The sequence below is a fragment of the Bos javanicus genome, chromosome 9, assembly GCF_032452875.1.
Source record: "Bos javanicus breed banteng chromosome 9, ARS-OSU_banteng_1.0, whole genome shotgun sequence".
Lineage (NCBI taxonomy): Eukaryota > Metazoa > Chordata > Mammalia > Artiodactyla > Bovidae > Bos > Bos javanicus.
In genome coordinates this window covers 76647005-76659398 of record NC_083876.1, presented here as the reverse complement: position 1 = coordinate 76659398, position 12394 = coordinate 76647005, and the positions used below count along the sequence as shown (strand labels likewise).

Below are 12394 nucleotides of genomic sequence, written 5' to 3'. Positions count from 1 at the left end.
TGTCTCGGGATTTGTTTTGTATTCTATGGTATTTCCATTTTGATCACATTTGTGAATTTACATTTATTGCTGACTAAGAGCAGGCATTCCTTTAATGTTTTATTCTATCTGACATAGATGTTGAGCTGCATGGTTTTATCATAATCAGAAGTGTGATTTTATACTAATTAAAAACATTTTAACTTTTGTACTTTTTTTTAAGAATTAGAAGGAATTTGTATTTTTGTTATAGAAAAAAGAAAATGTTTAAAATAGCCTACTTCACAATCCTAGACTGTACTAGTAGATTTCATTTCCTTAAAGGAGAATTTGAAGCAAAGAGGAAACTGACAGCCAAAAGCTTCCAAGATTAATACAATGTTATCTACCATTAATTGAGTAAAACTATTACTACTGCATATATCAGCCAAAGTTTCAAAGTAGCTAACCAGGTTATAGCTTCAGTTTATTAAATAATTAAAGCTTTAAGGGCCCAGAAAACTACTCAATACCTATTTTTATTTTTTTATGTTTTAAATAGAATTGTCTTAATTTCTTCAGTTTTTACTCAGCTAATTTCCATTACAGGCAAGTTTCGTTTTTGTTTTTTGTACCCCCTCACCCTCTACCAAGCGGCCTTCTAATTTAGCAATGTAACAAATTTTTAAACCATTTTATTTGGAAGGTCTAAGAATTTAATTTTGCAACAAAAGAACACTTAAGAATTACAGAAAATTTTAGTGCTTTATAGTGGTATGTTTTTAATGCTCTCTGTAGAAATACATTCATATTTTGGATATATGTGACCAGTTTTTTAGTAAAGTACTGTTTAGATTTCTTATACATATTTTTAAAATCCATAACTATTTCATGGAAATGTTAAAAGATGTTGATAAATCACCAGCAGATTAAGACATTTCTCTAGACTGATCATTTAAGAAATACTTTTCATTATGACTTTATTTTTCATTAGATCAGAAAACAAATCTTTAAATACTCAATATCCTTATTCAGTCTTAGGTTTTGTCAGTCAGATTAAATAATAATGTCCATGAAAAACAACTATCAAAAGAAGTGGTTCAGATTTTTATATTCAAATTTTTCTTATCCATTTCACATAATTGAGCATAGATGATAAAGTTTAAAAGTTAGGAGTAACTTTATGCGTCCCCCTAGTTCATCCACCGATCATCCATGATGAACCATTATTCTGCTTCTTACTGAATCTTCTGGAACAGAAAACAATATGTTGTCTTTGTCAGGGCATATTGGCACCCCTGGTGTTTGAAGTCCAGACTCACTTTTCCATACTACTTTTGATGGCATTTTGGAGTACAGACAACCATAGAAATTTATCATCTTCAACTTCTGTTGCACAAATCCATTCATGTTTTGGACCTTGAAGAATAAATGCATTCTTGATAACTGTAAAAATATTGGAAGTACATAAATTAATTTTTGTAGGTAACAGTCAAAAGGAAAAAATGTTTTAAAATTCAAGAGTTGATCAAATCATCTTGAAGACTTTTTGAAAATTAAAGTCTCAAACACAAATCCAGTTTAGAATATAACTTCCTAAATTACTGAATAATTCAAATATAGTCTAAAATAAACTTGTCTTTATAATTGTTTAATTATAATTAGCAATTATTTTTAAAGTAATAGATGATATGATATTCTTTAATTTCAGAAGGAACTGGGACCGGTAAAGGTCTTTACAAGAGTTACTGTAGATAAGAGATGCTGAGAGCTGGACCTTAACCACCCTGGTATGAGCACCAGGATAGAAAGAAGCCAACGACGACTTAGCTGAATGCCCACTTTTAGCTCACATTATGATGTTCTGACATAGAGCACAGCTGATTAAGGGGAGATGGAAGGAGACATGTCATGCACATTATGGATAATTAACCCTGAGTTTGAAAATATTTATTTCTCAATAGGTGAAAATATTTATTCCCACATTTAGTGTTCAGTTTCTCTCAGATTTTAAATGAAGCCAAAGCTAATGGAAAGCAGCTCTTTTTAGATTAGTTCCTTCTCTGAGATCTTGGTTCTAGCTTTACCCATAAGTCCTACCTTCACGTGCAGTGAAAAATATTGGAACAAAAGGTGTTACATTCAGATTGTCTGGCCTAACAGAAATATAGGAAAAGAGATACAGATCTTTTGAAGATTGGGAAGTAGAGTGTAAGATAAAAACTAAAAGGTACAGTAGGTTTAAGTAGGATTTCTTTTTGTAACAATTATTTCTTTTGAGATTATGAGTTAAATGTTTTGTTACTAAACATCATTTGCAAATACATCCTTTAGAGAACTTGTAAATGCAAATTTACGGAAAAAAGTACAGTCAAATCTGCAATAATCACTTAGTCCTAGTATAATGGAAAAGTAATAGATAAAAATTGTAACATCTACAAGCAATAGAAGTTAAAATAGTGGTTAAGAACTCCAGCTTCCCTGGCAATAATACAGGGTTATGTCTCCCTTTGTGTCTTTGGAAAGCTGTTTTCCTAATGTGTAGAGTATGTGTCTGAAGATGCCAGCATTCCTTTCTTTTGCTATTTCAAAGGTAAAGGAAAGTTTACATTAATGAGATCCTAAAAATACTTGGGAAATTATTTGCAAATGCAAATTCCAGTTCTCTTCCTGCTTTCCTTTTTTAATAGCTAATGAGTTTTATATAATACAGCTTCTTAAAGGTGTGATCTCTTTGGAGGAAGAGAATACATACATTTGGAATCTGGTATGTCTTCTATGATTAACCTATGAAGTGCCACTGATGCAATGAATTGGTAGGTTGATTTTGAAGTCCTTTCAAATGGAGTATGAGATGTACCTCGACTAGAAACGAGCAGTGCATCGTTGAAGAGGAAAAGACTGAGATCACAGGTATGTTCATAGAGCCTGGTTTAAAAAAGAGAAAGCAGTTTAGTTTTACATACGCATACATATGTGCTTTGTTACACACTTCACCATCTTTACCTTGATAAGCTCATCATCAGGGTCTTTCCCCACCTCAGACCTTTGGACTGACTTTTTGAAGTTCTCTGTATTATTTTCTCCTGGTGTGAGTAGTCCCTCTGTCTGTCAGACCAGTCATGTGGGTGGGCCTCAGGGTTCCTGGTGGAATGATTTGATCTTATCCATTGGACAGTATCCAATCGATGCAGGAAAAAATGAACACTGAATTTTCCCAGTGTTACAACACAAGTCAGGTTAAAGCTGTGTTGGTATTTTGTGTTTGATGTACTTAGACAATCTGCGGGGAATGTTTTCATGTAGTTTGGTTTCATCTTTAAGGATAACTGGTTGGGTTAGAGAGAAGCACAAGAATCAGTAAGGTGTGCAGTGTCTTAAGTAGAAAGCAGGGGAAAGAAAAGCATTTACTAAGTAGGAAACAGAATTTTCTAATACAGTTGGAGAGAAATTGATGAAAAGTTGGATTTAAGTAGCTCTTCAGTTCTACTGAGGTTGCTACCATGGTCATTGGTAGGCATTTTTTGGTCCCCAACCTCCATCTAGTATCCTCTGTGGTTGTCTGCTGATGGAGTCAGATCACAGTGTTTAGCAGATTGCACTGTGCTCTGGTGTGGGTTATCAAATGATGTACTAGGGAGGAACTTGGGAGAGCCTCACCCCATGCCCCCAATCTCTGTCCAGCACCAGGAATGGCCAAGTGCAGCAAGCTCATTACTATGATGAAGGATAGCCCCCCAAAAATGTTTTTCTCCTAGAAGCATCAAGAAGCCCTCAAGAAGTTACTCTAAGCAAGCAACTCAGTTGACTGGTTTATTCAGAGGAATTCTCTTAGTTTTTACCATCATCATGTGTTTAATTTTTAAATTGGTGAGTTAGATCCAGATAAAGTCGTTCAGAAGTGATGCAGTTATATCAGCATATACTGTCGGTTGTTTCCTTGCACTGCTCTTTGGTTTCACTTTTTTGGCTCACTCCTCCCTTCAGTTACGTTACCCACATTACCAAACAGTATATTCTCTTTACTTTTTTTTTAACCCATTCAAGTAGTCACTCACATATGTACCTATGTATGCATCTATTTACAGGTAGGTTGTTTTAAGTATTATTCCAGGCTCTTTTCTTGCTTTTCTCAGCAATAGAAATCGAGTTCTTTTTAATGACCAAATAATAGCATGGATGGACCATCATTTTTCTAACTCTTCCCTCACTTAGTGGGCATTTCTTTGCAGGCTCAGGTCTCTTTTTTCCCTCCCTCATTTCCTTTGTTTTTTCTTTATTGCCACTGTGAGCAATGTTTGAAAAAACCAGTTCCTTACATACAAACAGACTCCTTACATTTCTGTCAGATAGGGTTCCCAAGGGTAGGATTGATTGACCAAACGGTATATATATATATTTTAACCAAAGCCTGACAGGTTGTTTTCCATAAAAGCTACTATAATTCACATTTAGAATCCACTCTGTATTATAATGGCTCTGACTTGTACAAACTTTACTGTGCATCTGAATTACCCAGAGATTTTCATTGAAATGCAAATTCAGTAGAGCTAGACTAGCCTGAGATTCTGTGTTTCTAACAGCTCCCTGGTGATGATGATTCGCCAACCACACTTCAGAGTACTTAAGTCGTGTATTAACTACAGCTGTGCCCATGAGGTGGCCAAAAGACTAGACTGGGAGAGCGAGTGGTTTAAACATTTTAAGGAGTGCTTTGCTTCAGGTTCAGCTCTTGGGAGAGTGTAGGGGGTACAGGTCATGTTAGGTGTGTGGAGAGATAGAAGTGCACTGGTCATCCAACCCCTGGAGCCACCTTCCTTTTTCACACATTTCCTTCCCATATCTGTGGTTATGATTTAGGCTGGAAGGAGAGGGATGCTTCATATTTACTGACAGTTTGAAAGAAATAATGTTCCAGATTAAGTTGATAGGTTATTCTGAGAATAAGGGAGCAAATAGAAATAGGGATGAGGGAAAGGGGGAAGCAAGAAAGGGGGTGCATTTAGATCAGTATGTGGTGAGCTGTATGTGCTGAGTGGCCACCCTAGGCGAAAGAATTCCACCCATGTTTGTGACCCTTCTTTGGCAATATTTTTACTCTTATTACTGATAAGAATCATATCATTTGAGAAAAATGTTTAAAAGCTGTAATAAAACTTTGCCTTTCTATCTAAATGGCCAGGGAATGTGCCTACCAGGGTGCTTTGAAGATGAAGCTTTGAAAGGAGTGTTTGCTTTGGTAAACAGATGTTTGATTTTTCCCTTTGGAAGGGATAGCGTTGAAAGTAAGTTAAATGAAGGCGAATTCTAATAGCGTGACCCACTTGGGCTGGGTGGGTGGATGGCCCAGAGGAGAAGGAGCAGGCACGTTTATTGAACTTGGAGTTGAGGCCACTTGTAACCTGAGGATGTGAGCAGGGAAAGATAAATGCACAAAGAGGTTTTTATTATTATGAAAGTGCTATTTAAAATACATATAAATGTATTTTACCTAGGAAAAAGCTTTCCAAAAGCCATTTATACTCACCAAGAGCTTCAACAAGTTTCATCCAAAGACAAAAAACACCAGAACCCTTTTTAAAAAACCTTTATTATTCTACATATGTAAAAACAAATAATTTTGCCTTTCACATTGACATAATGGAACAACTGAAATGGAAACTCTGGATCCTACTCAAGTTTCAGAATACTGCTGCTGCTCGGATTCAGAAGAACTAACTCCACGGGTAGAGTGTTTTCCTTGAACCTGGACAGGATTTCTTTGCTTTTTCACAAATAGACTCAATGACTCCGCCAAACATAGTTTAAATTCTTAACACCATTCTAGAAGTGTTTTGTCATTATTTAATCACTATTAATACGTTAGCCAGATCAAGAAACAAAGTACCCAACTTCCATAAATACATAAAACTTTAAAAGTAATTTGCAGAGCATAAACTTTGGCATGAACAGATAACAGTACGTCATTGGTTCTGTGAGCTAAGTGTTAGTCACTCAGTCGTGTCCGACTGCAACGCCGTGGACAGTAGCCTGCCAGTATCCTCTATCCATGGGATTTTCCAGGCAGGAATACTGGAGTGGGTAGCCATTCCATTCTCCAGGGTATCTTCCCAACCCAGGGATTGAATATGGCTCTCCAGCATTGCAAGCAGATTCTTTACTGTCTGATTCATGAGGGAAGCCTCTGTGAGCTGACCTAAGTCAAAACTGTTTATCACCTTGTCCTCATCATCCACATTCTGACTAGTGGATTATAGTGGCTTTTGGCAGTTGCCAGGATAAAAGTCAATTCAGAGCCAGAGTCCTGCATCCCTGAGAAGTCTGGGTATTTCTCTTCCCCCAGGGCCCAGTTTCCTGGTCAATGACTATAGGTCCCTTTGGATAAGCTAAAAGCAAAGGTAACAATATACATACTCTGTAGTTTAGTAATGTTTGTCCTCAAGAGGACTCAGGGTCTGAGCAGTGGATGCCCTGTTTGGTGATCTAAAGCCGTGCCTCTATTCACCGGCCTTAGAGGCTCCACTTTGCACCTGGTGACACCCCATTAGAAGGAGAACAAAAGTAAACAAAATGCTTAAAAAATCAGCAAGTTTAAAGTCACACATGAAAATGTCAAAGTTCCAAGGTGCATAAAAGCGTAATCCAAAACTATGTGGGTTGTATCTACAGAGGGACACATGCCTCCAGTTTTCTAGCTCTAAAATGACTCTCCCCAGAGCAAATTCCGTCAGTCAGAAACATGGACGTAGATAAAGAAAGATAAAGGAAGAGTGTCTGAGAATGAACATATGAAGGTAAAATTAATTCTAATAATAAAAAACTGGAATAATCCCTAGCATGTGTCCTACTACACTGTGTTTAGAATTGCTGACTTGATATCTAGTTCCTTCTCTTGTAGCTCATTTCTATTGCTCCTGACCCAAAACAACAAAATGAGAAAACAAAAACACTGTGACAGTGAGAAGTGACACAGTTGTGTGATTTGATTTTCATTTAAGGGACTGGTTTATTCCAACCTCTCCTCCATCCCAAATCCTGTCCTGGCCTTTGGGAAACATTCAGTGAAATATTCATTGAAATAACAGGTAATCTGATTTTCATTTCTTTTATTGGAATTAATTCCTCTGCATTTGGTTGCTGTTTGTGGAGCTACCATCTTTGCCATTAATACTGAAAACATAGATTTCAAATAGTTTTCTAAAGCAAGAATTTAAAAACAATGGCCCCACTCCTTGCTTTTTGTAAATAAAGTTTTATTGGAACACAGCTACACATGTATTGTTTATGAAGATCATATTAATCATTATGTATTGTATTTATGTAGCTGCTTTTGTGCTACAATGGCAAAGTTAGTTGCCACAGATATCATTTGGCAAGAAAGACCTAGAATACTTACCATCTAACCCTTTACGGAAAAGTTTGCCCATCCTTGTTCTAAAGGAGAAAAGGAAATGTTAGCACCTTCGCATCACAATAGTTTTTACACTACTGTGACCACTGTGCAAACCAGACATGTGAGACCTCAGTACAATGGTGGTCCTACGGTGAGACCTTTGGAGCGCTGACCTCAGTAACTAACTGCAGATAATTAACTGGTCTTCTCTTTCTTAGAGTTGAGCAGATCATCCATGTGATATCTCACATCAGCTCTCCTCTCAGTAGGAAAGTGACCAAACCAGAAATCCCATGTCTCGAGTTAGTGGCCCAGGCAGTGACAGTTGGGTTTCTTCCATTCAATGAAGGAGCTGCCTGGAATCTGAGTAAGGTGATAAACACCTTACATTGTCTCAGAGGGGTGTATATGTAACTTTTTAGATCAACACAAAGATTTATTGTATATTTACAATATGACAAACATTGTACTGGATTCTGGGTACAAAATAATTAAGACACACTCATAGCCATAGGATAGTTGAATGTTTACCTTAAATAGAAACTTATGTCCTCATCACAGCAGTGAAGTTGGGCCACATCTTGAACCCTAATCAAATATCTGTTTGCTTCTGATAGAGTCTATGAAATAAAAAGAATTTGAAATATATATATTTTTTTATAAAATAAGTCTCATTACTGAATAATCATATCCCAAAAGATGTAAGTGTTGAATAGAACTCAGTTCAGTTATGAAAAAAGCATTGTTTTTAAAACTATACTTGAGGGAGTTGTCTAATTTTTAAAACTATTGAAATTATTTTTTTTATTATAAATTCTTTCCTACTACCAAAAATAAAGTGGGGATGTGGGTGAGTCAGGAGGGATCTATCAAGAAATGTTACAAATTAAGATGTCAGGCTCCTTTACTGATCCAGCCATGGAGATGATCACTTGGGGCATATAGTGATCCAGAGATAAAGTTCTGTGGACTCTGTGAGTCCCAAGATTTTTGGATTTTCTGTAATCCAGTCAATCCCATTACTCTTTCCCTTTCAAAATGTGCAGATCTAAATTAGGCCAAAACAACTGCATTTTGCTTCCTCAATTTGGCCAAATAAAAACACAATCGATTAATACTTTCAGTTCAGTTCAGTTGCTCAGTCGTGTCCGACTCTTTGCGACCCCATGAATCGCAGCACGCCAGGCCTCCCTGTCCATCACCAACTCCCGGAGTTCACTCAGACTCATGTCCATCGAGTCAGTGATGCCACCCAGCCATCTCATCCTCTGTCGTCCCCTTCTCCTCCTGCCCCCAATCCCTCCCAGCATCAGAGTCTTTTCCAATGAGTCAACTCTTCGCGTGAGGTGGCCAAAGTACTGGAGTTTCAGCTTTAGCATCATTCCTTCCAAAGAAATCCCAGGGCTGATCTCCTTCAGAATGGACTGGTTGGATCTCCTTGCAGTCCAAGGGACTCTCAAGAGTCTTCTCCAACACCACAGTTCAAAAGCATCAATTCTTCAGCCTTCAGCCTTCTTCACAGTCCAACTCTCACATCCATACATGACCACAGGAAAAACCATAGCCTTGACTAGACGGACCTTTGTTGGCAAAGTAATGTCTCTGCTTTTTAATATGCTATCTAGGTTGGTCATAACTTTCCTTCCAAGGAGTAAGCGTCTTTTAATTTCATGGCTGCAGTCACCATCTGCAGTGATTTTGGAGCCCAAAAAAATAAAGTCTGACACTGTTTCAACTGTTAACCCATCTATTTGCCATGAAGTGATGGGACCAGATGCCATGATCTTCGTTTTCTGAATGTTGAGCTTTAAGCCAACTTTTTTGCTCTCCACTTTCACTTTCATCAAGAGGCTTTTTAGTTCCTCTTTACTTTCTGCCATAAGGGTGGTGTCATCTGCATATCTGAGGTTATTGATATTTCTCCTGGCAATCTTGATTCCAGCTTGTGCTTCTTCCAGTCCAGCGTTTCTCATGATGTACTCTGCATAATTCACATATTAAAGTCCTGCTATATGCTGAACACTAGAAGACACTAGTTCATACCTGATAGAGCTCCCAATCTTGTGGATAAAGGACTGTAAGAATGTGTGACTGGGAGGTTCAGGGTGTTAAGAATACCTAGGAAGGGGCAACTCACACCTGGAGATGTTGGGGGAAACTTTTCAAGGCAGATGATACTTGAACTGGATCTTTAAAGTACGAATAGGAGTTTATCCAGTGGAGCAGAAAAAGAAGGCAATTTCTGAGAGGGAAGAGCATGAGCAAAACACAAATGTGTAAGGAGAGGCTGACATTATTAGAGAATTATGAGTATGTCTGTGTGGTTTGATAATCCAAAGAATAGCAAGGAGAGATAGGAAAGCCTTCCTCAGTGATCAATGCAAAGAAATAGAGGAAAACAATAGAATGGGAAAGACTAGCGATCTCTTCAAGAAAATTAGAGATACCAAGGGAACATTTCATGTAAAGATGGGCTCAATTAAGGACAGAAATGGTATGGACCTAACAAGCAGAAGATATTAAGAAGAGGTGGCAAGAATACACAGAAGATCTGTACAAAAAAGATCTTCACAACCCAGAATGATCACAATGGTGTGATCATTCACCTAGAGCCAAACATCCTGGAATGTGAAGTCAAGTGGGCCTTAGGAACAAAGCTAGTGGAGGGGATGGAATTCCAGTTGAGCTATTTCAAATCTTGAAAGACGATGCTGTGAGAGTGCTGCACTCAATATGCCAGCAAATTTGGAAAACTCAGCAGTGGCCACAGGACTGGAAAAGGTCAGTTTTCATTCCAATCTCAAAGAAAGGCAATGCCAAAGAATGCTCAAACTACCGCACAATTGCACTCATCTCACACGCTAGTAAAGTAATGCTCAAAATTCTCCAAGCCAGGCTTCAGCAATACGTGAACCGTGAACTTCCAGATGTTCAAGCTGGTTTTAGAAAAGGCAGAGGAACCAGAGATCAAATTGCCAACATCCGCTGGATCATCAAAAAAGCAAGAGAGTTCCAGAAAAACATCTATTTCTGCTTTATTGACTATGCCAAAGCCTTTGACTGTGTGGATCACAACAAACTGTGGAAAATTCTGAAAGAGATGGGCATACCAGACCACCTGACCTGCCTCTTGAGAAACCTGTATGCAGGTCAGGAAGCAATAGTTAGAACTGGACATGGAACAACAGACTGGTTCCAAATAGGAAAAGGAGTACATCAAGGCTACATATTGTCACCCTGCTTATTTAACTTATATGCAGAGTACATCATGAGAAATGCTGGGCTGGAGGAAGCACAAGCTGGAATCAAGATTGCCGGGAGAAATATCGATAATATGCAGACACCACCACCCTTATGGCAGAAAGTGAAGAAGAACTAAAGAGCCTCTTGATGAAAGTGAAAGTGGAGAGTGAAAAAGTTGGCTTAAAGCTCAACATTCAGAAAACTAAGATCATGGCATCCAGTCCCATCACTTCATGGCAAATAGATGGGTTAACAGTGGAAACAGTGGCTGACTTTATTTTTCTAGGCTCCAAAATCACTGCAGATGGTGACTGCAGCCATGAAATTAAAAGACGCTTACTCCTTGGAAGGAAAGTTATGACCAACCTAGACAGCATATTAAAAAGCAGAGACATTACTTTGCCAACAAATGTCCATCTAGTCAAGGCTATGGTTTTTCCAGTGGTCATATATGGATGTGAGAGTTGGACTGTGAAGAAAGCTGAGTGCCGAAGAATTGATGCTTTTGAACTGTGGTGTTGGAGAAGACTCTTGAGAGTCCCTTGGACTGCAAGGAGATAGAACCCGTTCATCCTTAAGGAGATCAGTCCTGGGTGTTCACTGGAGGGCCTGATTTTGAAGCTGAAACTCCAATACTTTGGCCACCTGATGCGAAGAACTGACTCATTGGAAAAGACCCTGATGCTGGGAAAGATTGAGGGCAGGAGGAGAAGGGGACAACAGAGGTTGAGATGGTTGGATGGCATCACCAACTGGATGGACATGGGTTTGGGTGGGCTCCAGGAGTTGGTGATGGACAGGGAGGCCTGGCGTGTAGCAGTTCATGGGGTCACAAAGAGTCAGACACAACTGAGCAACTGAACTGAACTGAAAGGCAGTGAGAAGGAAAGTAGAATGAGTCAGATGATATTCCATAGGTAACAGATAACCAGTAGAGGACTTCCAGGATTTTTACAGATGTCCTCAGTGGGCAGAATCCTGCGCCACATATTATATGCAGGGAAATAGAAAACAATAAAGACATGGCCCCATTCCTCAAAGGGGGTCATGAGGTGTGTAGTACCAAGCAAGGTGCTAAGACTACAGAGAAATCACGGGATGGGGTCAAGCCCACTTGTGCCTCTTCTCATCTAGCATCCTTGCAGATAACAAGGATGTGGAATATGAGAGCTTGGCAGCACCTGGCACACAACAGGCACTCAATAGATGTTAGCTGAATCAGAATCACTATTTCTCCTTTTTGAGCATGAGATGTAGCAAGTGCGTTAGAATACGTACAGGGCACCCCCAGATGAGTCTCTGGATGTCTAACAGGTGATCTTTCATACTGATGTTCCGCTTCATCTAGAAAAGAAAGTGAGTTTAGGCAAACTGAAATTGTAATGTTTTTATACATATAAATAGGTTAAAATATGTTATGGCACTTGATAACGTTGTGGTATTTTCATAAACTATCATAAGAATCTCAATTTCCTGTACCCAGTGTTTTAAAACAAAGAGGCAAGTGGCAAGACTCTGTTCAAAAAGTTTTTTTCTGGGTGTACTGTGTTATTGTTTCCATTCAGCCCAGACTCCTGGGCTGTGTGCCCATCACAGTGACATGTTCAGAATGGTAGTCCTATACTCCAAGATGATCAAATCTTGCAGAGAATAATTGTGATTGCTGTACTTTCTTAGGCAGGAAAGTTGATTAATACATTAAGAAGTACTTTCAGAAACAAAGAGGTTTGCTCTTTTTTTTTAATCTGTATAAGTGTACTTAAAGAGATATCTGAAAACATTATTTGGTTTAGAATAAAG

General features: G+C 38.4%; 1 protein-coding gene across 5 annotated transcripts in view; it reads right to left on the bottom strand.

Annotated features, from left to right (window-relative positions):
• Nucleotides 1-219: 219 nt before the first annotated feature.
• Nucleotides 220-12394, bottom strand: part of ECT2L (epithelial cell transforming 2 like) — an 89833-nt gene continuing 77658 nt past the window's right edge. For 2 of the 5 annotated variants that reach the window (XM_061428127.1, XM_061428126.1), the window contains exons 19-22: nt 11873-11938; nt 7883-7971; nt 2714-2886; nt 220-1404 (exon numbers count right to left, since the gene is read on the bottom strand). In XM_061428127.1, coding sequence (XP_061284111.1) covers nt 1277-1404; nt 2714-2886; nt 7883-7971; nt 11873-11938 — 456 coding nt within the window. In that variant the 3' untranslated portion in view covers nt 220-1276. The remainder of the gene's footprint in view (nt 1405-2713; nt 2887-7882; nt 7972-11872; nt 11939-12394) is intronic. The other 3 variants (XM_061428125.1, XM_061428124.1, XM_061428128.1) reach the window with 2 other exon arrangements.